This window comes from Colletotrichum navitas (assembly GCF_030913465.1).
Source record: "Colletotrichum navitas strain CBS 125086 chromosome Unknown LY79scaffold_13, whole genome shotgun sequence".
NCBI lineage: Eukaryota > Fungi > Ascomycota > Sordariomycetes > Glomerellales > Glomerellaceae > Colletotrichum > Colletotrichum navitas.
In genome coordinates this window covers 224,905-251,071 of record NW_026850559.1, presented here as the reverse complement: position 1 = coordinate 251,071, position 26,167 = coordinate 224,905, and the positions used below count along the sequence as shown (strand labels likewise).

Sequence of the window (26,167 nt, the reverse complement as noted above, 5' to 3'; positions counted from 1 at the left end):
TGCCCGAGCGGCCACCGGGAAACGTTGTGTCGGCCTGGGAGCTGCAGTTTTGCATGGGTCCAAGCTTCAGGGCTCTGTGGATATGGTGACGGGCTAATGCCATGTAGGCATTGAATTGTCAATACTCGAAGCCGCGGATGCTTTCTCTCTTTGCAGCAGTTGCAGTAGGGTTGCTGGGGGGCGCGTTGTCCATCATTCCCGAGGGGCACGGGACAAGAGTGTACAAAGGCAGTGCAAAGGCAGTCTTCTCTTGTAGTTGGGATCTGTGTGTTTATGTGAGGAGTAGGCCTCGCTGCTTGTCGCTTTCGTCCTCCTCTCCCGTCGTCGTATACACACCTGAAGATATCCGCCTCAAGAGCCTAGTCTGCCGACAAGGCCAACATCTAGATATATCAGCGTGTTGTCATAGCTACTGATTAGGAAGTCCTGAAGTTTCTGACCAGGTAGTTACGGGCTGTTAACTAAGCGGTGATATAACTTAGTAGACACGGAGGCTTTTGACAGGTACAGGCTGCTAAGAGAGTGGTTCTAGTCCTAAAACTCGATGACACGCAATGCCTGAGGGGTCAGGCTTCATAAAGGACTTGTATCGCTGTGTGGTTTGTTGCGTCTTCTTTTCTTCTTGTTTTGTGCGGGTGGGATTGTGCGATAGGTCTTACAGCAGCAACAGTCCAACGCCGCCTTCACATATGCCACAAGACAATACCCACCAGGGGACTGAAGATTGTCATACACAAGACCCTCGGCCATTATCGTTGCCTCCATCAGCCTTCTGAAGATAATGTGAGTATCGGTCTTGCACGTCTGGGAGTGAAATGCACATGGAAAAGTGCAGAGTTGGAAGATGGGAAGCTGATATCACCGTATTTCCAAGTGAGAACCGATATGATGGTACCAGAATACCAGCAGTGAACATACCTTTCCAGGGTGAGAGGGATATTGGCCAGGCTATTCCGAGACTCGTCCACGGTGAGGCTTCGCTCGAAGTCGTCGACGATCTCGTTGGGGGGAATAACAACATCGGGTTTACGACCATAGTGAAACGACCTACCTTATATCAAGATGCGCCCACTATTGATATGCATTGAAGACGAGTGGAACGGAATGACAGAGTGGCTACCACAAGAATTCGTCCGTCAATTAAGTGGCATCGGGTAATCTTTGTCCACGCCGCTCGTGACTGGACAGCTGCAGAAGCTACACCGTGTTCGAGGACCGAGCCACGATACATTGGTTTTGTGCAGTCGGAGTTGAGCAACATTCATTCTGGTCATAACCAAAATACCTATGAGAAACGAGATACTACCGAGCTTGCCACATATATTGGATGTTTCTCGAAAATCCATCCTCCGCCAAACGAAGGAGGTCTCGCCAGGTTACCGTGGGCCACTCCTTAACTCCCAAGGGGGCGGCATTGTGCGGCGAAATGCAGATTACTAGAAAGCAAGGCCCACCCTGAAGTGAGAAGAAGGCCAATTGACAAGTTTTTATCACTGAGCTGCTGGATCGCCTCTGGCCCTTGATAGCTGTACAGTTCTGAGCAGAAGGGGGGAGCTCCCAAGGGCCAGTCTCCCAGGAATTTCTTTTGCAGGACCAGGGCTGACCAGAGGCGATGCGCCTACGGTGAAGGGGCTAGGCTGGCGACTCCCGCCATCTTGGGAAACTGGTGGCCTGTCCTTCTCAAATGTAGGAAATGACAACATGAGCGCCTGACCAGACGTGATGGGCACAGCCTTCACAGGTGAGGTGAATTTCTTGAATTATTACCAGGCCGCCAAATTAGAACGGCATGTCCCCTCGGTCTTTTGAGTTTCGTCATACGGGCCTCGTCGGCCCGGGCATATCCCCGTCGTTGCGCCATGCGCTGCTCCCGTCTAACAAAGCAATATTCAATTCCCTGACCAACTCCTAAATATGTAACAAGGCCCCGGCAGAGGGGCCGCGCGCGGTCGTGCAGACAAAAAAAGCTTAGCTGATGAGCAAGGAAACCTGTCGTATCTTGTCAGCAATGCACTCGTGGAGACCGAGGCGAGAGACACTTGCCGCCATGACGACACAGCATAAGCTGATATACGGACTTAACCGCTCGCCCACCCTTGCGAATTTCCAGAATATACCCACGAAACTATCGTCCGGTCAGCGGCTGTGTCTGCATATCGGGTCGCTAATGGCTGGAGCGCCCTTACCCGTCCTTGTTCCGGTCCATGATAGCAGGTATGAGCTGGTGGAGGTATGCGCACGTGCAGGTGAGCAGGAGGATGACGAGGAGAAGCGACTGAAAGTTGAAAATAGCTGTCTGTATCTCGCGTTAGCACTGCTCGCTGCTCTCTCTGAGATCTCGCGCTGCGCGACATACCATGGTTGCGGCTGTTGTCCCTTTCGGCGGGGCACTGGCGACTCTCGGGTGTAAATGGACAAGCTAGATTGAAGGTCGCGATATAATAGTATGCCCAGGGGTTCGGTCGACTTCAGCCTCTCGCCAATGGACAAGGTGGCCCGGAGAACGTTCAAGCCACGTGTGGCCCGACCTGGGAGCTTCCCACACCCCTCAGCCACGTTTTCCCAGGTAGGCGCCACCCCCACAGTCAGCACCTGAGGCTGACTGTGTGCATTGATAAGATAAAGCAAGCTGCTTCTCCCCTGTGCGACGTGATCTATGAATCGCGGCCTTGGGCGATCTTTCTTGCACGACCTGTCTATTTCAACCTCAGCTCGCGACCGGGACCCGTCACCCCCAATTCCTATCCGAGAGACCCTAGCCAGCTGCTTTACGCATCTTGTTAGCGAAAGAGATATCCCCCACCGAGACTTTGCCGACCTCTGCCACGCACTCTTGAATCAACTCTGCCCGCCATGGAGCCTCGCGCCCGCGCCGCCAAAAATGTTGGCAAGATGAACTTCAGCCACAATGAGCGTACGTTCCTTGCGTACCCACGCGGAGAGATCCGGAGGAACCAAGGCTAACCCTCTGCAAGTGGCACAGCTCCTCTATGCCCACGGCGACGTCCGCAACCCGCTGCCCGAGACGATCCGCGTGCTCGATGAGATTGTGACCGAGTTCATCCAGGGCATGGCCTTTGAGGCGACTCGCGCGGCCAACTACGCGGGTCGCCAAAAGGTCAAGTACGAGGATTTTGAGTTCGCGTTCCGCAAGAACGACGCGTTCCTCGGCAAGGTGCAGGAAGTGTTTGAGAAGAAGGGCGAGATCGAGTCGGCCAAAAAGATCTTCACAAAGGATGACGAGGCCGTGCTCATGAAGGACGCGGCGGACCAGGAGCACAAGAAGGACAAGCCGGCGAACGGGACGGGCGAGCCCCCCACGGCAGCGGAGGCGGCAGCGAAGCAGGAGGAGGAGCTGGGCGAGGCGGACGACGACGCCGACGCCGAGAGCGAGGTTGCGGGACGGCCGGCGAAGAGGGTCCGGCTCGACGGGGAGGCGAAGTGAGTCTCGAGGCGCCGCGAAAGGCGGACGCGAACGGTAAAGGTGTTTTTCTATTGGGTTCACGGCATAGCGACTTGGCGTTTTTTTCTCTTCTTATTTCTTTTCTTTTGGATGACCGACATCGGGCATTGGTTTAGAGGGTCCCGTCACGGACAAGACTGGGAAAAAGGAACACGACCATGAGAATGACAATATAATCAATATCAGAGGGCCTCCCCTGCAAGGCGCGTCGAGAGTTTTTCACATCGTGATTCGTGGTCTCGCCAAGATAGAGGTAGGTAGTGCAGCGAAAGTAGGCCAATATTTTCGGAGCCCAGCCGGGCAAGCAACATTGCGTTCTCTTACCCAGGAGGCTCCGGCTACCGGCAACGGTGGAGGTATTCTAGACACAAGCCGCTCTTTTGGACTTCTTTCAAGGGTAGGGGTAGGTTAGAGCGAGGCCTCAGGGGCCTCGTGGTCACCAAACAGCCACATAGAACCATTTCATCAAGTTGGCTACACACTGCGGCCCTATTACTTCCCGTTTTCCATGTTACCTCTCCATGCGGAGATGGACTGGCCTTGTTCTTTTGTCTGAGAACTCGGAAGAGCCCGTGACGCGGATTTCCCACTCGGTCTCTCGGGCCCTGCTTGAGTCATCGAAAGGCCGTATGTCAGTTAGTCATGCTATAGGCGTCGTGGAAGCGGCTGTGGGCATGGTGCACAGCACGTTTGGAATATCTCCCTTCTTTAGTCAGACTGCACATGTGTTTCACTGGAGGAACACATCCGAGGCCTTGTAGGCTCTGAAAGACGGAATCCTATCTTCAGTCAAAAAGGGTAATCTGCCTCGAGTCTGAGGCAGAATGTTGCGGTAGATGAAGAAACGCGGGATTATCCCCGACATTGCCGAATCGCCGCCGGGCCCCCCACTGGTCTCGGGATTGGTGCGAGTGGGACCGTGCCGAGAAAGTGGGTTGGCTCCGCCGGCTAACGACATCCGGCCCTTTTTACCACCAGCAAGATGATCCAAGCCTTTCCCCAGCTTACTTGTAGGATGAATGTCATGCGGTGCGATATCGGGGGGGGCGACAACCAGACATCATGCAGCAGTCCTTTCCCGCATCATCACACTGCTGCTGACCTCCGAAGGGGGCCAGTGGGCGCTAGAGGTGCATTGGTCGGTTGGTTGAGGTTGGTTCGCCCGCCGGCATTCTTAACTGCTTCTGGGCGTCTTTCTAAGCAGGCAAGCGGGTTGGGCCATGGCCATTCATTCGAAAGCCTGGCGGAATCCACTCCACCTGCAGCCCTTGTTAGGTCGCACTTCTGCATTCACTGGCTCTGGACCGTCTTCCTACACTATTGCGGCTTTCGTCGGTCTCTAGCCACTTCGCGCACCTTGACACCCCCACACATACAAGAAACTAGCCAGACAGCAGAGGAGGGTAAGGGCGTGAACACAATGGTGATGGATTACCTACCCTACCTATCAAGCAGGTGGCTTGCTCCTGTGTCCGCATTCGGCCATCCACGCGTCTTCCCCATGCCCACCATATCTCTACTCCAGCCTCCCCACTCCCCATGAACGATGGGGGTGGGGGGGTCCCTTGGGTTCTGCACATGTTTTCGACTACACCCCGACTCTTGCCACGGTTGTAATTTTCTGGTTTCTCGTTCAAGTGACGAGGTGGAATTGTCAAGAGTTTTACACAGAGAAATAGACCGTTTCGACTCCTGCCGTTCTGCTTGTCGTCATCCCTAGACCCCAGCGCCACTTCGGCATCGCTTATACCGTACTCGACCTCGGAGATATAGACATGACTTCACATAGCCATTATGAACGAACAGAAGCACAACGATGAAACTCTCTCGGTCTCTCGGGACCCTGGGACCAAGACGGGATTTGATGATGCGTTGGAAACCACAGATGAAACCCACCGCAGGCTATCGGCAGACAGCAAGATGACCTGGCCACACGAGCACGCCAAAGGTCTCACGATACTGCCAGGTCCGGACTCTTTTGGAAGATTCTCCGCCAGCTCGTACCGGAGCGGCCGGGCCTCGCCGTTACCAGGAACAAGCCATCCCCCACCAACGACACAGCCTCCCAAGCAGACGACAAAGCTGGCGCGGATTTGGCTGGCCAACAAGGGTGCCATCTTGGTGGCCCTCTCACAACTGTTCGGCGCTCTGATGAACCTGACAGCACGACTACTCGAACTCGAGGGCGAGGGCATGCACCCGCTCCAAGTCCTCTTCGCCAGGCAAAGCCTCACCATGGTCTGCTGCTGCGCCTACATGTACTACATGAAGACCCCCGACTTCCCCTTCGGCAAAAAGGAAATTAGGTGGCTCCTCGTCGCCAGAGGCGTGCTGGGTTTCTTCGGCATTTTCGGCATGTGGTTCAGTATGATTTATCTTCCTTTGGCGGAAGCTACCGTCATCACCTTCCTGGCCCCCAGCGTCGCCGGCTTCGCCTGCTACCTCGTCCTCCGCGAGCCCTTCACCCGCAACGAGCAGATCGGCACCGTCATCGCATGCTTCGGCGTCGTCCTCATCGCCCACCCGGCCTCGCTCTTCTCCGGCGACTCGGCGTCCACCGTGCCAGAGCAGCTCGGCCCGGGCAACGGCACCGCGACCTTGGCGCTGCCAGGACTGGACCACCGGACCACGACGACGGAGCGGCTGACGGCCATCGGGGTCGCAATCCTGGGCGTCTTCGGCGCCGCGGGCGTGTACACGACGATTCGGTGGATCGGGAAGCGCGCGCACCCGCTGATTTCCGTCAACTACTTTGCGGCGTCAAACACCGTCGTGTGCACCATCGCGCTCACGGCCGCGCCGCTGCTCGATGTCGGCCAGCCCGTGCTGCAGTGGGGTCTGCCACAGACGGGCCGGCAGTGGCTCTTCATGGTGCTGCTGGGGATCTTCGGGTTCATCATGCAGTTCCTCATGACGGCAGGCCTGCGCATAGATCGGTCCAACAGGGCGAATGCCATGGTGTACACGCACATGCTCTTCGCGGCGGCCTTTGACCGGTTCATTTTCGGGAACGTCATGGGGTGGATGAGTCTCGCCGGCTGCGGCCTCATCATCGGGAGCGCCTTATGGGTCGTCCTGACCAAGAAGACGCCCGCGCCCAAGAGGGAGGCCGTGGCGGACGTGGAGGTCGCGAACGTCCGGGATACCGAGGCCGTTCCGATGTTGGCAGATATGGACGATGGGAGGGACGAAGACTATGAGCTTCAGAGAGTGAGGTGAGGTCTTCTACATTTACGGGTCATGATGTATAAAGGCGGTTTGCCGGGGATATAGATATTGGGCATGGGATCTTGGAAACTAGCATACGGGCAGCCCGGAATTCACGAGTACGTGATGAACGTCTAGTCGGATGTTCGCAACTCTCGGCATATTGTATCGGGATCCGTCCCAAGACTAAGGGGCAGACTTTCCAACGTGATATAAGCTGGTGTCGAGCATGCATGCTCTTGAAAGTGATGAGACGATGAGACACGTACACAATTCGTGCCACTCACGCAACGACAGCATCGCCGAGCAGAAATAGGGTGCGGGATTCACCTCATGTGTGCAGCACGAGAGCTCGCTTCTGTCGAGTTTACCTGCCGCTATTTCACGATGGCTTCCTCTATCTGCAAGGCATGTGATTGTGTCGTCAAAGGTGGCTTCGAAGAATTGACACCAGAAACGAGCATGCCAGTAGTAGCAGGCTTGATTCGGCGACGGCCTACAAAACTGCCCTCTACTGAACACATCGGCTTTCTCGGGACGCGCTACAAGCTGTCACAAGGAGGCTTCCGGTCAGCATTGCGTGAGAGCCTCGTGAGTATGCGATGCGCAAGGCAAGGTCTGGCGCAAGCACAAATGCTAGAATGCATGACATTAGGGTGAGGCTCAAGGCGACGAGTCCCTTCGTGTGGTACTTGTGGAGTAGCGCTTCACCATGTGGTTATAAGAAGTAAAAAGACAGCCCCGATTACCATCCTGGCCGTCGGCTAAAGTTCTCATTCTGATCGACTCAACACGGGAGAAGACCCTCCAGGCATTGTTTGGAAATGACGAGGAAAACTTGTCACCAATGCCAGAATGGAGTGTGCATCCAAGGGGCGGCTCTCCGAATTCCAGGGTGCAGGGCGCTGTTGGATGCCAAGTGTTGACGGGTCGAAAGAGAATCACGGTGAGACACGAGTCTCGACATTCCCGAACGCGGGAAGAGAGTCGCGATGAAATTAGCTTCTGAGTCAGGCCAGCCAGAGCACATGAGTTTGACGGTTGGATGACCCGTGGTGGTCCGATGCTAGATTCTTTCCATAGGAAGGGAGACGCTTTGCGTAACAATGAACGAGTTCGCCGGAAGATTCAGAGAAACATGAGAATACTGCGCATTCTCTGTTCCGACGCGCGAAATGAGAAGGGACCGCTTCATCCCATGACCTCGGTCTCGGCAACACCCTCCCGTATGAGATGAGGTGTGGCTGCGGATGCGCAGACGGTCTGGACCCTTGGACAGGTTCCGAACGGGAATTCCAACAGACCTGATCGACAAGTCACGGGAGCGGAGGGAAGGGAAGATTAGAAAGGAAAAAGAGAAAGAAAAATATGCTTTTTTCACAAGCTGCATTAGACCATGACGAGGAAGCCTAGCTCGGGTTGACGTTGGATGAGGCGCAAACGGGAAGCTATCGCCAGGTCACGTGTGGGGCGCCCGGATTCCTAAAGTGCAGGTCGGCGCCTGCACTGTGCGGCCGTGGAAGTTTTGCAGGGATTGAGTGAGGCGCGTCGCCCCAAAATCTTCTGGAGCTTTATCCAAACCTGTCTAACACCTACCACACCCCCATCGCCAGCGAATAAACCACTACCACGACGAAATCGCCGACATTCCTATCACGTTCATCCCACACGATTGAATTGACGCGCTAAGAATTGACCGCCGTCAACCGACGCCCCCGCCGCGAAGATGGTCCAAATCAGCGAGGTCAAGGGAAACAGTCGCGAGAACCGCACGGCTGCCCACACCCACATCAAGGGCCTGGGACTGAAGCAGGATGGAACCGCAGAGAAGCAGGCGGCCGGATTCGTCGGTCAGACGACCGCGAGAGAGGTGCGTTGGATTCTCTGACGGATCTGTGCCCCGTACGTACAAATAAGCAGCGACTGACTTGGCGCAACAGGCAGCCGGTGTTGTGGTTGACCTCATCCGAGCGCACAAGATGGCCGGCCGCGGCGTCTTGCTGGCAGGAGGCCCCGGCACGGGCAAGACGGCGGTCGCTCTCGCGATTAGCCAAGAGCTCGGAACCAAGATCCCCTTCTGCCCCATCGTCGGCAGCGAAATCTACTCGACAGAAGTGAAGAAGACGGAGATGTTGATGGAGAACTTCCGCCGCGCGATCGGCCTCAAGGTCCGGGAGACGAAGGAGGTGTACGAGGGTGAGGTTACGGAGCTCACGCCCGAGGAGGCCGAGAATCCTCTGGGTGGGTACGGCAAGACCATCAGCACCCTGCTGATCGGCTTGAAGAGCGCAAAGGGCCAGAAGAAGCTCCGGTTAGACCCCAGCATATACGAGGCCATCCAGAAGGAGAGAGTGTCGGTGGGAGACGTCATCTACATTGAGGCGAACACGGGCGCCTGCAAACGCGTGGGAAGGTCAGACGCCTATGCGACCGAGTTCGACCTCGAGGCCGAGGAGTACGTCCCCATCCCCAAGGGTGAGGTGCACAAGAAGAAGGAAATCGTCCAGGATGTGACACTCCACGACCTCGACGTTGCCAACTCGCGGCCCCAGGGCGGCCAGGACATCATGAGCATGATGGGCCAGCTGATGAAGCCCAAGATGACCGAGATCACGGACAAGCTGCGCGGGGAGATCAACAAGGTGGTGAGCAAGTATATTGACCAGGGCGTGGCCGAGCTCGTGCCCGGTGTGCTCTTCATTGATGAGGTAAGCAAAAAGTCGTTGTTGTTTGCCTGGCGCGAACTGAGACTTGTGGGTTAATCTTCAACAACAGGCGCACATGCTCGATGTCGAGTGTTTCACCTACCTGAACCGGGCCCTGGAATCGCCCATTTCGCCGATTGTTGTGTTGGCGTCAAACAGAGGAATGGCGACCATTCGCGGCACAGATGACATTATCGCGGCGCACGGTATTCCGACAGACTTTTTGGCCCGCCTGCTCATCATTCCAACCACGCCGTACCAGGCGGACGAGATCAAGCGTATTGTTCGCATCAGGGCGACGACGGAGGGTGTGCCCATCACCGACGCCGCCCTGGACAAGATCGCCGAGCACGGCGTCCGGATCAGCTTGCGGTACTGCCTGCAGCTGTTGACACCCGCCAGGTGAGTAAACAATCGCTGACCTCATCGCCCTCTACTTGCCACCGCCTTTGTCTTCATCTCCATGCTGTTTCTCCCTCACCTCCCTCTCCGTCGCGGATCGTGGATCAAGCGGCTAGTGTGAGACATGGCAGGCTAACCCATTGAAAGCATTATCTCCAAGGCAAACGGTCGCAGCCAAATCGACATTCAGGACGTGGCCGAGTGCGAGAGCCTCTTTTTGGACTCGCGGCGCAGTGCCAGCCTCTTGAGCGGCGAAAGCGGCAAAGGATACATCTCGTGAGAGGCACGGGGAAAGCATCATGGTTGGCTGAATTACGAGAAGCGGTCACGGCTCCCGACGGTCTCTTTCTCGAACGAAAGACGGCGGCGGCGTTGTAAAAGAACTTGTCACATTTATCAAGACCAAAACAGGGTAATCCACGGAGTTTGTGTTGTGTGTGTGTGTGAGAGAGAGAGAGATTGAGATAGTGAGAGGACCAGTACCCATCCTACTGGAGGGTGCTAATCCAACCTGTCCAGCAACAATGCGGGATTCAACTGGACTGGAGGTGGATGAGGTTGGCAAACGAGTGTGGTTAGACGACATGACGCCTCCGAGCTGCGAGCAAGGTAATGGCTCGCTTCCTTTCTAGTCGTCTATTTTGTTTTGTTTTCACGCTCGCTTTGGCTGGGCGTCCTGAGGATTGAGGAAGAGAGCTCGCTCGCTCGGCTGTTTGCGAAACAGAAACCGCGCCAAATGAGGATACAACGAAAAAGTACAATAAAACAGTTAGAGCCGCCCCCATCCCGAGAGTTATAAGACATTTGTAGGCTGCGAACCAGAGAAAGAGAAGGGGGGGAGAAGTGACAGTGAGTGACATGACCCAACGAGAGACATCCACGCGCGGCGCCCATGCCAATGCCGCATGCCCATTTTACCCCAACCACAGGGACATGTCAATGTCACTCTTTCCCTCTTCCTTCACCGCGTCTTATTTCCCACCCTTTCCCACAAGTTCCCGTGCCGAACCCCGGTCCCCCCCCGATTCCCCTTCCATCCAACCCGTGCTGTGCTCTGCGCGTCCGTCATTAGAGACAACCACAACGCCAAACACATTGTCTTCTGCCGATCAAATTTTAAATCCCCGATGTATAACAAGTAGAAGAATGAAGCAGATGAATTCTGGCTCAAGGACTCGCTGAGGACTCACCTTCCCTTGTCACATCACGTGGATGATGTTCAACCAACCTAGCCTAATTTCGGCCGGGGTAAGGAGGGGAGGGGAGGGGAGGGGGGACGACCTTCTTGCATTGTCTTTGTTCCTTTACCGGGGCAGGCTCATGATTGAGCATTCCGGCGGCGGCGGAGGACAGTGCTCTCCTGCTTCTTCTTCTTCTCTTGCGCATTCATTCCTTCGCCGCAGTCTTTGATTCCCTCGGCACTGTTCCCCCCTGGCCCTGGCCCCAGCTACACCTCGCCCTTCCCCTCCCCCGGAGGGTCATTGTTTCTGCTGTCCCACCAGCGCTCCCCAGAGAGGAAGGGAGGCGGTTGGAACTTGAAGTCTGCAGTCGGTCTGCATCTTTCTTTGACGAGATGGGCTGGCCGAGGCAAGGAGAAGGGGAAGGAGAAGCAACACCCGGGCGACGCGGGGGAGCCAGTAGCGGACGGCAGAGGCAGCGGCCGCTGCATTAGACCTCTTGAGGACGACATTGCATATGGGAGCAGGAAAAAAAAAAAAAAAACCACACACACAATTAAAAGCTTGGGGAGTTGGTCACAACTCTCCCCGCCAAAGACAAGACCGAATTAAGGATGACATGACAAGAACAACATGCCGAAAATAACGCCCCGGGGGGGGGGGGGGGGGGCAGCGCTGCTTTGAGCTGTAACCACCGCCTCCCTCCCTCGTTCTTCTTTCAACGGGAACAATCTCCTTTTCCCCGCTCAACGAGACTTGAGACCAGGAGGGCGTGAATTCTTCAAAGTCGTCGACCCTCCCCCTTCCCCCCCCAAGTCTCGTTGTTTTCTTTCCTTTTTTGGGGGAGGGGCTCCTTGTCACCCGTCTCGTCCGCTCTCCCCTTCGTCTCGCCCGACTCGTCGTCTGCTTTTCTTCGTCCCCCCCGAACCTCGGACTTGAACCTGGAAAGCCCACCGTTGACTTTGTCCCCGAGCCGCGGCGAGGAAGAAAGGCCTTTACCTCGTCTTGGCCCTTTCGTTCTCCCACCCTATGCGAACGGAAAAGGGCGACAGAGGCAGAGGACGGGGGGCCGCCGGCCACCAGAGAGGAACAAACGCTTCGTCACAAAGGAGCCCATTTTCCCCCATCTGCAATAAACTTGGGTGTCCGGTACATTCCCGAGACACATTCTCCCACCACCCAAGACTTGTCACTTTCTCCTCTCTCTCTCTTTCTCGCGTCTGGTCTGCTATTCTCGCCTCCAGTCTCTTCCTTCGTTTCTGTTCGTCTTCTCCGCTTCTCCCTTTGCTCACCTCCCGGGAGCCGTCTCCCTCTTCCGTCTCCAGGAGCGATATCTGTTCGTTGGTTGTCTGTTCGTCACCGCCGCCGCTAGAGCGTCATACCGCCCTGCCACCCTAATGTCCTTCCTCTCCTATAATGGCAACCCGCATCTTTGAGCATAAGGTCATTGAGCTGAACGGTCATTGTCTGCTCCGTTTCTGCTGAAAGGCCGGCCGTCATCTCGATATCACAAAACGGGGAGAGGGGAAAACATCGGAGCGGACAATCAGCCCTGGAGTGGAAGGGGATTTCTCGTACCCTTCTCGTCTTGTTCCAGTTCCCACCTCGATATACTGCTCCATCTGTCTCTCCCACTCCTCCCAAGTCCCTGTTGCTTCCCCCCGTTCGTCCAAGTCCACGACTTGATCATTCTTGTCAGCACACTCCCATAACCCAACCTTAGCAACCCGCTGTACTTGTGTCTCTCACCGTCTACAACACACACGCCCCCCCTCCCGTCCTCCACCCGTTTCTTCAAACGCCCCCTTTCGAGGCATGGTGTAAGTCCCGGCGTCGCATAGCTTGACCACATCACCCACCTTCTTGTCGTTGTCACCGCATACCCGTTTGCACCTTCGCCTAACCCCCTGCCGCACCAAAAAAAATGGCAGATGTGGTTTCTACTCCTCGACCGCGGCGGTCGACTTCTTCCTCCGGAGGCAACTCTGCCCACTCGGTCATGGAACGAAGGGCAAGTGAGGAGACGGACGAAGGACCGGACTCTGTAGGCTCTGCAGGCAGTCGCTCGAGCAGAAAGCGCGCGGCTTCCATCGACATCGAGGAAGCGAATAGCTCGAGAGGGCGAGATTTCAGCTTGGAGAGCGGTCCGACGGGTAGCGAGAGCGGCAAGGACTACATCTGTCTCTGCACGCCTGCCCTCAAGGTTCCAAGACCTCGTAACGGTGAGTCTCACACTATTTGCTCTTCGCTTGTCCAACTTGGCCAGAGGTCCTCGTCGCAGACGTGGTTCGAGATGCCTTCGAAGGCCTCTCCTTTGTCGAGTGATTCAAAACAGACAGACAGCTGGACACTTGTGCAACCCCTGTCGGCTGACATCCTTCTATGATAGCCTTCATTCTGTACAGACAGCACCACCAAGCACAGGTTATTGCTCAGCACCCAGGTCTCTCTAACCCGGAAATCTCTAAAATCATAGGAGAGCAGTGGAGGATACAGCCTGACGACGTCAAGGAAAGTTGGAAGAAACTCGCGGAAGAAGAGAAGATTCGGCATCAACGCCAATACCCGGACTACCGTTACCAGCCTCGACGTGGCGGCAGACCAGGAAGCCGGCCAAGCCTATCGTCTGGGCCCGATACGGGTCGGTGCTCCAAGTGCGGCGGCAGATTCATCGCGACTCCGAGAACACCCTCAACGCCGTTCGGAACGCCGACCGCCGCGAAATCCAACATGTCCCCCCCTCACCCGAGAGATGGTCGTGACGGCGACGGTGACCACTACCGGCACACCTTGCCCGGCGCGAAGCAACAACACCAGTTTCAACCCAACAACATGCGAGACGTGGAAGAAGAATACGAATCCATGTCACCGTCCCTGGAGCTCAAACGGCGCCGATTCAACGGAATGGGGCACTACCAGGCCGTCCCGTCACCAGGGCCCTACACGGGCCATCCCTTGTCGAGGCAGCCTAGATCGTCGCTGAGCATGCCTCCCACACCGCCGCTAGCGGGTTACGGGCCGCTGCCCGGCCCTTCAGCACTTGCGAGGACCGGGAACATGGCGCCCCCTCCGCGACCCCATCATCCTGCGTACGCAGGACCGAGCCGCGGTCCCGGTTTCGACGAGAGCCTCCGCCTGCCCCCGCTGCAAACCCAGACATCTCCGCCGCTTAACAGAGAAAACGACGCAAACGACCGCCCGAGCGCCCACCCTGCCGCTGGTCTGGGCATCACCAACCCGCGGGATAGCTACGCCCAAAGCCTCGAGGCCATGATCATGACGATTCCTTTTTTGAGCAAGCTAAAGGTGCTGCAGAAAATCAGCCCAACCTTAACCCCGCCAGGACCATCTAGCCCGGACATGGAGGTTCGCGGAGCGGTAATTGCCGTCGAGGGGGCTGATGCCCGGCAGCTGGAGCAGGTGGGATCGACTATTCACCGATCCCTCCTTGGCCTGGCCGAAATCGACTTGAAAACGTGGAGCGACGGACCAAACATGGCGGCGCCTATCTTGTCAGCCGAGGAAGACGCGAAGATGAACGATACGGCGTCCGTTGGGAGCAGCAGGAAAAGCAGCCACTCGCAACCCAGCTTGCAAACCTCTGAGCTCTTCGCCAACTACATGCAGACCATGATGAAGTGGCACGAGAAGTCGCGGGAGATTGTCAAGCACGTGTCCACGAGGCCGGTATCTGGACTGAGCGGGTCGCCTCTCACGAGGCGAGCATCGGACGGGGATGCTGGCGGATTCGGGCACAGTTCGGTATCGTTGCCCTGTACAGGCAAGACGCCGATCGCCCTGCTCCCTGCAGGATTCAGCTTGTCTATTTCTGACAAGTATGCCTGCATGATACCAATTGCGGACTCGTACGCCCCCGTCGACCACTGGCAGTGGATGTCGACTCTATGGAGGGGAATCATTGGACCAGACCTCGTCATCTACGTCAAGTCGGTGGTGGAGGACGAGGCCACCCGCGCAGGCGCTGTCGAGTTCAGAGGTCCCGGCGTAATGGTGGTTAGGATTGCGCATAATAAGTCCCTGGACGAGAAGACTGAGCGACGCATCGCTTTCGAAGTAGTGGAGTGGATTCGAGGCGGTAGTTACCAGGAGGGTTTCGGACGAAGTTGACAAAAGCCCACGTAGTAATGCGATGATGTAGCGGGGGATGAATGTTGGATTTCATAATTTCCTTTGCACCGAGGTGGCTGAAATAGCCTCTTGTCTTCTCTTTACATAGCGTAGGCGTAGATAGGGGGGGAACGCAGAGCATCTATGACTTGAGCCAACTCCCGAGTTGCTGGTGTCTGCGCGTGAGTGAGTGCCTATTGAGGTTGCTTATGAGTTGAGAGCTATCGATACCCAGCACGATGAGTGAGGGGAACAAATCACACTGAGTACTTGGGAAACATATGCACGATGATTTCCGACAGTCTTTGCACTGAGACGGTGAGACAATGCCGCTGTGTGGTGTGGTTCTTTGCGAGTTTGTTTGCTTTGTGTTATGTGGTGTTGTTGTTGACGGTGTTGTTTGCATCGGAACTGGGGTGGGGGTTATGAAGTTATGCAGATACTCAAGTTGTGCTTATGCTCATACACTACCTGGTAGGTAGTGATGGACCCTGAAATGCGAGGCACCCACAGACCAATCAGGCACGAGCGAGTCTCAATTGACATCACCTCTCCCCCTGTCAGAGTTAGTTGCAGGTACGTAGTGCAGCAACGCACCGCTGCAAGCTCCAAGCACCAGCGCGTTTATCCGACTGGACGCGCTTCCAGCGGCCCCTAAGTGACATCCAAACACGACCCGACATATTCATCACGCATCACCACCACAACGTAGCCTCAACGACTGGCTCAACGCCCACGACAGCCGATAGCAATTACGAACATGGTTATCTCCCAATAGGAAACACAGCCGAGAAAGAATGTCGGACCTAGCACCTGGCCAGACGGTGCGTCTGTCTGATGGCCGGACTGGTATCGTGCGCTTCGTCGGCGGCACGCACTTCGCCAGCGGCGACTGGGTCGGCGTCGAGCTCGAGGATGACAGCGGGAAGAACGATGGCAGCGTCCAGGGAGAGCGCTACTTTGACTGCGACATGGGGCACGGCATGTTTGTGCGCCCGACGACGTTGGTCATCACCGCCCAGGCCCCCGCGGCGGCGCCGAAGCCCGCTCGTAGGCCCAGTCGGCCGAGCAGCTTCAACCCGGGCTCGGGACGGACGGCCAGCGATGCGGGATTGACGAAGAGAATGAGCCTCAATGCCCCGAGTCCGAGTCCGGGGCCTAAAGCGTCACGGCCGTCGAGCACACTGAGGGTGAGTACGCAACCTGCTTCATGCAAGGGGCAACGAGTAACGATGGACGCATATTCGTAGTCACCGACCAGGTCACCCACAAAACAGCTTGGATCAACAGCCTCGAGTACTGCGCCGTCACGCACTAACACACCCTCCACCACCCGTACACCGGCCACCGGCGCTAAGGCACGGCCGGGCGTGGGACCATCTCGCACATCCATGGGCCCTCCAGCAATGCCCGCATCCAGAACCACTCGACAGCCCTCGACATCTTCGGCGCCGACAAGGCCGACCCCAGGACGACCTACGAGCGGTCGGCTTTCCATGACTGGGCGGACAACCTCTGCCAGACGACCGTCTGCTGACTTGGGCGGGGACGACGGTACGATGTCACCCAACAAGGATGGCGAGAACAGCCCCGTGAGAGCCAGGACGAAAGCCCTCGAGAAGCTAACGTCAGGCTCGGCGGCAACCACACCCGCAAGCTCTACTAAACCAGCGACAACCGCCCGTCCTACGACAAACGCCGCCGCCGCAAATAGAGAGATCGAGGATCTGAAAGCCAAGCTCAAAGTGCTCGAGAGAAAGAGGTTAGAAGATAGAGAGAAGATTAAGCAGCTGGACCAGGTCCAAGGCGAGCGGGACAGGTTCCAGTCAATTATAGAGAAGCTGCAGGCCAAGTACCAGCCCCAGCAGACTGAGAATAATGAGTTGCGGAAACAGCTGAAGGAGGCCGAGGAGAGGTTCGAATCCATAGAGGCGATGCAGATGGAGCACGAGACGGCCCTGGAGCTCGCGACGCTGGACCGTGAGATGGCCGAAGAGACCGCCGAGGTCCTTAAAGTCGAACTCGAGGCTCTGAAGCAGAAGTCAGAAGAGCTGGAGCTCGAGGTTGAGATTCTTCGTGAGGAGAACGCAGAGTTTGAACAAGGCATGTCGTCGGAAGAGCGTGCCAGCACCGGCTGGCTGCAAATGGAGAGGACCAACGAGCGGCTCCGCGAAGCGTTGCTGCGGCTGCGCGACCTGACACAGCAGCAAGAGGAGGAGCTGAGGGACCAGATCAAGACTCTGGAGGACGACCTGAAGGAGTTTGGCACCGTCAAGGAGCAGTTTGCCACAGCGAAGGATAAGCTGGCCCAGTCCGAGGCAGCCGTCGAGGACCTCCGACAGCAGCTGGACAACGCTCTGGGTGCCGAGGACATGATTGAAGAGCTTACTGAGCGGAACATGAGCATGTCTGAGCAGATTGAGGAACTCAAGGCCGTTATCGAGGACCTCGAGAATCTCAAGGAGATCAACGACGAACTGGAGATCAACCACGTCCAGAACGAAAAGGAGATGCAGGAGGAGCTCGACTTCAAGGACAGCGTCATCACGGAGCAGGCCCGACGGGCAGCCGAGCAGGAAGAAGCCCTGGAAGATATGGAGTACACTTTGTCCCGCTTCAGAGGCCTGGTCACCAGCCTGCAGAGCGACCTCGAGGATATGCGGGCGTCGCACGCCGTCACCGAGACCGAGTCCGAGCAGCTCAACAGCAAGTCCCGCGCCATGATGGACCTGAACATGAAGCTCCAGATCTCCGCTTCCAAGGCCCAAGTCAAGACCATCGACCTGGAGTTGCGGCGCCTGGAGGCCCAAGAAGCCGAGCAGCACCTGGAGATTGTAAAGATGTTCCTTCCCGACACCTACAAGGAGGACCAAGATTCCGTGCTCGCTCTGCTGAGGTTCAGAAGACTCGCCTTCAAGGCGCAGCTCCTGCAGTCGTTCATTAAGGAGCGCGTCAACGGGCAACCTCACTCCGGTCACGAGGACGACATCTTTGCCGGTTGCGACGCCATCGACAAGCTCACATGGGTCGCGTCCATGTGCGAGCGGTTTACCAACTCCATCAGCCACTGCTCGATTGAGCAATTCCAGCGGTTCCAGAACGCCCTGTTCGAGCTGGAGCCGGTGGAGCGGGCATTGAACGGATGGATCGACGGCCTGCGCCGGGACGAACTCAAGGAGCAAAAGTGCGCGGACGAACTACAGCGCACGATTGCCCTGATGTCTCATCTCGCCGAGGTGCACCTCACCAACGAGCTGCCCGATTTCGCCGAGGACACTTACATGCAGACTGTTATCATGCAGAGCCACTTGGAATCTGCTGGCTCGACTTTTGCCACCCTGAGAGCCATGGTCCAGAGGGTCATTCCTGCCGAGTCCGAGGAGGACGAGATGGCGCAGCACTTCAGCAAAAAGTCGGAGTTTGTCGTCAACCAGACCCGGAGCGCCAAGGTCATCGCCGGCAAGGCTGTACGAGCCCTGCAGGACCTCAAGTCCAGGTCCCTGGCCCTGCCGCAGGAGACCAAGGAGTCTTTCGAGCAATGCCAAGACGCTACCCGCCAGCTTGCTGCTCTGGCCAGGGAGATTGGTTTCGACCTGCACGCGCTTCTGCACGAGGAGGGCCGCACCGAGCCCTACACGTACCGCGAGGTCCAGGACACCATTTCAAAGGCCACCACCAAGGTCACCATGTCGAGCGAGTCTGACTTATTCTCCACGTACTTGTCAAAGCTTCGCACCCTCACCAGCCAGATCTCGGACCTGGCCGCGCTCAGCGCGGACCTGTCCCAGACACAAGAGTTCGAGGTCAGCCCCGCGCCCTGGAAGCTCCGCGCCCAGGAGCTCAAGGCGACCAAGACGATTCCTGTCGACGCGGAGGAGGAGTTGCGCCGCCTTAAGGAGGAGCACAACGAGGCCCGCCGGGCGATTGCGCAGCGCGACGAGAACCTAAGCACGGCCAACCTCAAGATCGAGACGCTCGAGTCGCGGATGAAGGACGCTAATGCCAAGGCTTCCCGCATCGAGGACCTCGAGGCGCAAATCGAGGCCGCCAAGCAGAAGGCCGCCAGCCTCCAAGAAGACATTGACAAGCAGGACCGCGAGCTCAAGACGCTGGAGACGGACCGCGACAAGTGGAAGAAGATTGCGGGCGACAGCAAGGTGTTCGCCGACGGTGCGGGCGCGGCGGGCGCCAAGGCCGGCCAGGAGCGGGCCGTGGCCACGGCGCGCGAGATGGACGCTCTCAAGAGCGAGATCGCGAGCCTGCAGGCGGCCGTGCGGTATTTGCGCGAGGACAACCGGCGCGCGAGGACGACGGAGCAGCACAGCTACGACTGGCTGGCGGAGCCGCTCACGAAGCCGCCGTCAGTCGTCGAGCAGCGCCGCGCTCTCGTCGTCGCCGAGGGCAAGGACGCGCTCAGCGAGCTGGTCAAGTTCGCGACGTCGGCGCGGGTGTACGACCTCGCGGGGCTGCCCGAGGACAAGCTCGCGTGGAGGCCCGCCCGCAGCACGCCACAGTACCACGCGGCCAAGCAGAGGGAGGACCTCGCGGCGTGGACGAGCTGGCGGGACTCGGTGCTCAAGAAGTCGGAGGTGGTGCTGGGCCGCAAGGACGCGGCGGCGGAGAAGCGGCAGATGATGAAGAGCGTGGCGGCGAGGTTGCAGATCCGTCTGCCGGACGCGGACGGCAAGACGGTTCCTGGGGGCGGGCGGGACGTGCAGATTGTGGGATCGCGCGAGTGGGAGGGGATGCAGGGCCGCCTGGCGGCCGCTATATGATTCTCATGCGATACGGGACGATGCTTCCGTAGTAGTAGGACTAGTTTGGCTGCTAGATACCCCTCCACCCACCCACCCAAATTCTTATCCTTATTCCAGGAATCCTTTCCCTATCCCTCCTATGCTGACTCGGGTTTCATACGTCTTTTTTTTGTACGGCTCTCGTTCTATTGATCTTTTTACGTCTTCTTGTGCCTCCGTGACGCTGGCCGGTCCCGCTCGTCCGGGTTAGCCTTTGCGGCATGCCAGTGTTGTTTTACCTTTCTTTTCTCTCTCTCTCTCTCTCTCTCTCTCCAACGAGTTGAGGAAAAAGTAAACCCCGAGGTTCAGATATGCTGCAAGTCCCCACCCTCCGCCGCCAACTAGAAAGCTCAGTCCCTTTGTGACGCCGAAGTTCCGGATCATGCCTTGCCCTTGCCCTTCTTCTTCTTGCCCGCCTTCTCCTCGGCGGCGGCGGCGCCGCCGCCGCCGCCGCCAGCCTGCTGCATGAGCGCGGCCATCGGGTCCCCGCCGCCCTGCATCTCCTTCATCATGTCCTTGAACAGGTTCTCGCTGACGCCGCCGCCGGTCATGGCGGGGCTGATGTACGGCAGCAGCTCGCCCATCTTCCAGCCGCGGGGCACGGCGGGCCTCGGCCAGGGCTTGCTCGGGTCGGGGGCCGGGGCGCCCTGGACGCGGGCGCGGAGGGCGGCGCTCTGCTCCGTCGTCGGGTTCGCCTGCAGGTGGCGCGCGACGAGGACGAACAGGTGGTGCTTGTTCTTGATATCTGGCATGCCGGGGGGGCGGTGGCCCGGGGCGGCGGCGCCGCCGTCGCGGCCGCGGCCGGACTCGCCGCCGAAGCGGATGCGGATCTTGACGCGGCCGGGGTTCGCCCAGTCCTTGGGGTGGAACTTTGCGGGCTCGAAGAGGGTCGGCAGCCGGAGGGCCGCGCAGGCGTTGACGATCTCACGGGCGATGGGGTTCGCGACGGCGAGCGACTTGGGCACGCGGCGGCCCTCGGCGCGAGTGCGGCGCGCGTCAAAGTACACCGGGTACAGGCACTGGAAGTCGGCGTACTGCTTCGCGTCGTTGGTCGTCTGGAACTCGGAGCCCGGGGCTCCGGGGCGCGGCGCGGCCGCGGGTGGCATGTTGGCCGGTCTGATCTGCGACGCCGCCGAGGACTTTGGTTCGACGCGGCGCATGATATCGTTGTCGCTGAAGTCGTCAATGTCGCCCTCGGAGGGGTCCGAGGCCTCCAGGTCGCTGTCCTCGACCTCTTCTATGCGGGGGTGCGACATCGTGGGCCGTGTGTGTGTGTATATGTGTTTGTATGTCTTGATGGGGGAGGGATTCGGATGGGGGTGAGCGAGGGCGACGACGGACGGAGTCTATGGGATGAACTGAACCGCGCGTGTGGGGCGTTGGGGGTTCGCTCGTCGTGGATGTCGTCGTCTGCGGGCACGCTCGACGTCGTTGATGTTGGTGGTGGTGGTGGTGGTTGAAGTGAGGTGAGGATACAGTTGTCGATTGAGAGGAGGCTCTACTAGTCCACTCTGGGATTTTGGCAGACGTGTGTGGGGTTAGCAAACCAAGGTTCGTTCACCTTCGTGGTGGGGGTTGCCGACTGGCCCGTCGGGGGGGTGGGGTCCGCACTGGGCCCCGCCAGGGTTCATTCAGCACAGGCATGTCGGCTTGAGCTCATACATAGCTTGCCTGGCCGTGGGAAGCTTACGGCGATAGCTCCTCAGCGTTTCGAGAAGACATCTGTCACGTCACAGACAGCGAGACAAGCAATCACCCTATCAAACCGTTTGGCGAGATGCGCTGAAATGCTCAGGAAGACCGGGTTGAAAGAGGAACCCCAACAATTTGAATATCTACAGGGCTAATCCGACAATGACACGTTCCTTTTTGTATGGGCAGTACGTAGCCTACATTTACACGACCCCCTTTCCTGAAAATCCGGTTCCTGATTGATTCCTCCTGTGTGTTTGGCCGTGCAGCCTGAACCATCTGCAGGACTTTGTCCTGCGGGTCTACTCTGTCTGTCGCTCGTATGCGCAAAAGGGCTTTCAAACTCTTCTCAATTCTCGTGGATTTTGGCGTTCTTAAACTTCGTGCCAGGGGGATGGTCCGCAACCCGGAACTTGCAAAACGGATGCGTGCATGTGTTGCCCGTGACGCTAGGGCACTGCGTAGCTGGTCAGCGTCGAGTTATCGTGCTCTTCAAAGGGCCAAACCTACGTGATGTCCATATATACAGTTCTCTACGTCGCAATCCTGGCCGTTGGTGCACGGGTTGAGACGAGTCAACAAGGCAATGGCGTTGACCTCGTCGGGGTTTGGTTTGTATTTGTGCTCGAAGCAGCACTCATCGCCCTTGGCACAAGGCCCGCGGAGGTAATGGTTGTTGCAAAGCTTGTCCCTACCAGTACGCTTCTTAATGTTATCGAGAGCCGTCGGGTTGATGGGAATGGGAGGATCGAGGCCACGCTCTCCGGGGCTCCATGCCGGGCTCTGCGGTTTCGACTGCAAGGCCGCCGGCTTGGGTTGCGAGGCCTGTCGAGTCGGGACGTTGATATTTCTATTGGCTAACGGCGTGGTGATGACTGGTGGGGGGCTCGCTTTGGCGGTGACGCCGGCCCAGGATGACGGGGCCGGCGTTGCAGCTGACGAGGTCACCGGCGAGGCGACTGACACTGTCGGCGATGTGTGGTTAGTCACCACGGTCAACGGTCTGGGGTGGTTTGCTTCGGCAGCGCGATCGCCGCTACGGTCTACGAGCTTTTGGTTTCTGAAGAGGCCGGGCAGCGGGTCGAGAATATGGACGTTGGTGTTTTTGAGCTCTCTGACCGTTGAGACACCCTCTATGATGCTGACTTTTGAGCGGATCTGCTCATCTTGGAGGATCTCGTCGAGAAAAGGGGCATAGCCCGCATCGTGGGAAATGCCCAGCAATATCTGCCTGCAGTTGTAGTTCCGCAAATGCCAACGGGTGGCCTCTAAATCAAGGTCAAGTCAGTGGACATTTCGTGTGGCGCCTGGAGTCGTTTGATACAACTCTGCTAGTTGCGCGACAACAGAGCTTCGGTGCCCGCCCCCCCCTGTGTAAGACGGCTTACCTTTGATTTTCGAGTCGGCACGCTCCTTACCGTAGCCAACGTCAATAAAATCAAACGAGGATTTGGCCTGAGTAAATCCTAGAGAGAAGTCCTTGAGCTCAGACTCGCTGTCCAAGCAGCCGTCTCTGCGCATGGCGCGTCCAAGGCCCGAAAGGTTGGCGCAAACTTTGGCGACAATCTCGACTTCACCCGACTGGCTGCCCACGTACTCGGCGACGGCGGTCCGGAGAGCGTAAGCTGCCTGCTTGCCGCCCTCGATTCCCTGTCTAATAAATCTTTCTTGGAACTGCGGAGGGAAGCCTTGAGTCAGCAACCTGTATGTTGATTCCAGTGTAGAGGGGAATTAGGATGGCGCATACGAGGAGGCCGTCGCCATCAATCAGAATCAAGACGTATGGATTGCGGTTCTGCCAAGTTCAGTTACTCCGAACACATAAAAACGAGCTACTGCGCAGCAGGCGTCTACCTTTATGTATTTGTTATCAAAATCAAGCCCCTGCAGCGCCTGCTGCATCTCTCTCCTATGGGTTGTGGCGTGCTCGAGGTCGAGCTTTGCATTGTGTAACTCTTGCTTGAGCATATGATTTTCCTCGCCATAGTGGCCCTGGACTTCTTTGCAGTACATCAAAAGGTCCTGCAAAGTAGAAAAAAAAAATAGAGTTAGTCTGATGCGGCTTTGATCACAAGGGTTATAACCTTGCTCAGAGGGTCGTGTCGAGTTGACGGGGACAGGAGCGTTCGTCGCGTCTCTTGCATAGGTATATGGGACGGACACAACTTGGCGGGGTAGGAATAGGAGATGCAGCCGCGGCGCATTTCAGCTAGGCGGCAACACCAACACCAACACCAAATGCCAAATGCCAAATGCCAAATGCCAAATGCCAAATGCCAACCCATCGATGCACCAGGCACAACGACAACAGCAGGATGGGCTTGGACGGGAAACCGGGACTGTGGGGGCAGCATGATAGGGAAACGGAGCTTTGGCCTCTGCAGAGAGGCCGATGTTTAAAGGGGACAACTCATGGTAGAAGGCGAACAAGCGAAGGGAAAGCGGGACGCACCTTAATCAGCTGGTCGGTGGCATTTTGGTAGCCCTGTAACGTCTGATATCGAGTAACAAAGTCCATGATTTCGGTCTCATGCAAGGACATCCTAGTCGTTCCTGTCCTATCTTTTGGTATACCAGTTCCGATGGCGGAGGGGAAGGCGTTGCTGGGAGAAAATGGGAACGAGCTCAACGGGGACTGACTGCTGGTGCGAAGGTAAGAAGGCAGAACAGGGGCCGCGTTTGTGTTGGCGTTAATGTTGTCCAGGTAGCTGCTGTTGGAACCAGAGCTGACCCTGGTCGTTGTATGGGTTGTAGTAGGCATTTTTTTTTTCCAAGGCTGACTGGATCAAGCTTTTTACTACCTCAGGTAAAATAAATGATAGGTAGAGAGAGGGAGAGGAAGAGAGGGAGAGAGAGAGAGAGCGAGAGAGAGGGGATTGGGAGGGGAAGAAAGGCAAGGCGGACGCACACGTCTTCTCCTTGTGTGGTATCGAGAGAGAGTCGATGTATGTATGGGAAGTCGGTGGGAGACTGGATGGCTGCAGTCTCTATTGGCGCCAAGCTGCAGGTGGGTGATAGAGAACAAGAGTGACAAGGGATGCACGGCGTAATGAGGATCAAAGAAGGTATGCGAAAGTACCGGGCCTGCGTCTTGTGCTTGTTTATGCCTGCGATTATGCTTAGTGTGCCGTCTTTTGAGTTGTGCACGACCAGAGTGAGCCCTACAGCTGCAGCTGCTGCAGATGTTGCTGTCGATAGTGTGTTTGTCCAAATAGACTAGATCGTTTCTTTCTTTCCTTCTCTCTTGCCGAAAAGTAACAGTTGACCAGAGGTGCAGAGGTAGGAGGTATCAATCAGGCTCGCGCAAGTGGGAGGTAGAGGGATTGCGCAGGCAAGGTAGGTGCGAAGTGTGAAGTTGGGGAAAGTCTGTGGCTGGCCTCTTTACCAATGCAACTCTGCGTGCCGATAATGGGACAGCACCCGACCAAGTGTCACTCTTTTCTCTCGATCGGCAATGAGTAAGGAGTCGATAGCTGTGCAGAGCTGGGTCCGGGGCCAAAAACGAGGCTCAAGATAGTCAGGAGGTGTTGCAATGTACCTGAGCAAAGGTAGAGCAGGGAGGTGGGAAGATGCAATGTGATGCTGGAAATCTGGTGGGACAAGTTAAAACAGGGCAAGATAGAGTAGTTCAGGATAGACTAGAGCGATGATTGGCGATGTGTGGACGAGGTGTGACGGGGTGAGGTGGGAGGAATAAGTCTACCTCTCTGCCTGTCTGAGATCGGGATGGGAGAGTCAATAAAACGGTGGATGCCGGGGGGGATTAAGAGCAGCTCTGGATGGGAATGGCCCGTTGGTCTGGAATTCCTTGACTTTGGCGTTCTCTCCCAAAGAAGAAGAAGAGAGGAAGAAAAGAAAAAGAAAAAAAGGAGTGCCTGTCTTTCCCGGTTTATACGTGGCAGGCTAGCCAAGAGCAAAGCGTAGGTAGGTAGCCACCGGAGATCTGCACAGCGGACCAACGCAGCAGCAAACAGCATTTGGGTCTGGTCTTGGTTATGGTTTAATGATGTCCGTTGTCTGGCGCCTTGTCTGTCTGGTTCGTCTTTCCTGATACTGAGAAATCCGAAAGGATAGAAAGCGGTGAAGCGGGATTTCTATCTCTCGTCTGCCGGGGCCCGGTGATGGAAAACAGTGATGACGAGGGAGTAAAGAGTAGAGCTTTTGTTTTGACTCAGTCTCTACTTTGGTCCAGAGAGAAGGAAAGAAATGAAGAACGAGAGAGACAGAGAGAGAAAGAAGGGGAAAAAAACAAAAACAGAAAGGCCGGGGAAAATTGCAGACGGGGTACGGATAGAAGATGGGAAAAAAGCAAGCGCCCAACAAGAAAGATGTTTGGCACACACTGCGACGCGTTGGCTGGCGCAGATTGGTTTTCCCCCCTTCCCTTACTTACCTACTTACCCTTTCCCATCAGCACTGTCAACTGAGACCAGTACCCTTTAAGACAAAAACTAAAAAAATAAACAAAAAAAATCATCCACCGTTTAGTCGTCTCAGGAGTTCCGATCGACTGCGCCGCTGGATACAACATCAATTTCGGTTCAGGCACACACATACACACAGCGAGATACCTGTACTAGGTGCGTACATGACTGA

At 56.9% G+C, this 26,167-nt stretch overlaps 10 protein-coding genes across 10 annotated transcripts; 5 read left to right on the top strand and 5 right to left on the bottom strand.

The window, feature by feature from the left end:
- Positions 1–1,587: 1,587 nt before the first annotated feature.
- On the bottom strand, positions 1,588–2,480 carry LY79DRAFT_545167 (uncharacterized protein). The gene is made up of 3 exons (XM_060557162.1): positions 2,357–2,480; positions 2,187–2,296; positions 1,588–2,125 (listed from the first exon to the last, which is right to left on the bottom strand). The coding sequence occupies exons 1-3, from the start codon at positions 2,357–2,359 to the stop codon at positions 1,969–1,971; spliced, it is 270 nt and encodes an 89-aa protein (XP_060416962.1). The 5' UTR covers positions 2,360–2,480; the 3' UTR covers positions 1,588–1,968.
- Positions 2,481–2,667: 187 nt separating this feature from the next.
- LY79DRAFT_76184 (transcription initiation factor IID) lies at positions 2,668–3,715 on the top strand. The gene is made up of 2 exons (XM_060565110.1): positions 2,668–2,914; positions 2,976–3,715. The coding sequence occupies exons 1-2, from the start codon at positions 2,854–2,856 to the stop codon at positions 3,443–3,445; spliced, it is 531 nt and encodes a 176-aa protein (XP_060416961.1). The 5' UTR covers positions 2,668–2,853; the 3' UTR covers positions 3,446–3,715.
- A 1,075-nt stretch (positions 3,716–4,790) lies between these two features.
- On the top strand, positions 4,791–6,949 carry LY79DRAFT_701564 (integral membrane protein DUF6). Its single transcript, XM_060564926.1, has one exon. It carries the CDS (start codon positions 5,258–5,260, stop codon positions 6,680–6,682), a length of 1,425 nt encoding a protein of 474 aa, XP_060416960.1. The 5' UTR covers positions 4,791–5,257; the 3' UTR covers positions 6,683–6,949.
- Positions 6,950–7,164: 215 nt separating this feature from the next.
- On the bottom strand, positions 7,165–8,099 carry LY79DRAFT_545162 (uncharacterized protein). The gene has a single exon (XM_060557161.1). It carries the CDS (start codon positions 8,058–8,060, stop codon positions 7,737–7,739), a length of 324 nt encoding a protein of 107 aa, XP_060416959.1. The 5' UTR covers positions 8,061–8,099; the 3' UTR covers positions 7,165–7,736.
- A 12-nt stretch (positions 8,100–8,111) lies between these two features.
- LY79DRAFT_545161 (TIP49 C-terminus-domain-containing protein) lies at positions 8,112–10,206 on the top strand. The gene is made up of 4 exons (XM_060557160.1): positions 8,112–8,540; positions 8,611–9,378; positions 9,446–9,777; positions 9,925–10,206. Exons 1-4 carry the CDS (start codon positions 8,397–8,399, stop codon positions 10,055–10,057), a joined length of 1,377 nt encoding a protein of 458 aa, XP_060416958.1. The 5' UTR covers positions 8,112–8,396; the 3' UTR covers positions 10,058–10,206.
- Positions 10,207–12,879: 2,673 nt separating this feature from the next.
- LY79DRAFT_588203 (HMG box protein) lies at positions 12,880–15,083 on the top strand (the record flags this gene model as incomplete). The annotated part of the gene is made up of 2 exons (XM_060560885.1): positions 12,880–13,177; positions 13,345–15,083. 2 exons carry the CDS (start codon positions 12,880–12,882, stop codon positions 15,081–15,083), a joined length of 2,037 nt encoding a protein of 678 aa, XP_060416957.1.
- A 797-nt stretch (positions 15,084–15,880) lies between these two features.
- Positions 15,881–19,858, top strand: LY79DRAFT_510201 (CAP-Gly domain-containing protein; the record flags this gene model as incomplete). Its single annotated transcript, XM_060554142.1, has 2 exons — positions 15,881–16,273; positions 16,334–19,858. 2 exons carry the CDS (start codon positions 15,881–15,883, stop codon positions 19,856–19,858), a joined length of 3,918 nt encoding a protein of 1,305 aa, XP_060416956.1.
- An 86-nt stretch (positions 19,859–19,944) lies between these two features.
- Positions 19,945–21,369, bottom strand: LY79DRAFT_602005 (signal recognition particle, SRP19 subunit). The gene has a single exon (XM_060561851.1). The coding sequence runs from the start codon at positions 21,133–21,135 to the stop codon at positions 20,260–20,262; it is 876 nt and encodes a 291-aa protein (XP_060416955.1). The 5' UTR covers positions 21,136–21,369; the 3' UTR covers positions 19,945–20,259.
- A 551-nt stretch (positions 21,370–21,920) lies between these two features.
- Positions 21,921–24,089, bottom strand: LY79DRAFT_509980 (uncharacterized protein; the record flags this gene model as incomplete). The annotated part of the gene is made up of 5 exons (XM_060554108.1): positions 21,921–22,028; positions 22,082–22,839; positions 22,960–23,221; positions 23,384–23,593; positions 24,024–24,089. 5 exons carry the CDS (start codon positions 24,087–24,089, stop codon positions 21,921–21,923), a joined length of 1,404 nt encoding a protein of 467 aa, XP_060416954.1.
- Positions 24,090–24,613: 524 nt separating this feature from the next.
- On the bottom strand, positions 24,614–25,662 carry LY79DRAFT_76068 (uncharacterized protein). Its single transcript, XM_060565109.1, has 3 exons — positions 25,275–25,662; positions 24,737–25,161; positions 24,614–24,678 (listed from the first exon to the last, which is right to left on the bottom strand). Exons 1-2 carry the CDS (start codon positions 25,546–25,548, stop codon positions 24,953–24,955), a joined length of 483 nt encoding a protein of 160 aa, XP_060416953.1. The 5' UTR covers positions 25,549–25,662; the 3' UTR covers positions 24,614–24,678; positions 24,737–24,952.
- Positions 25,663–26,167: the final 505 nt, after the last annotated feature.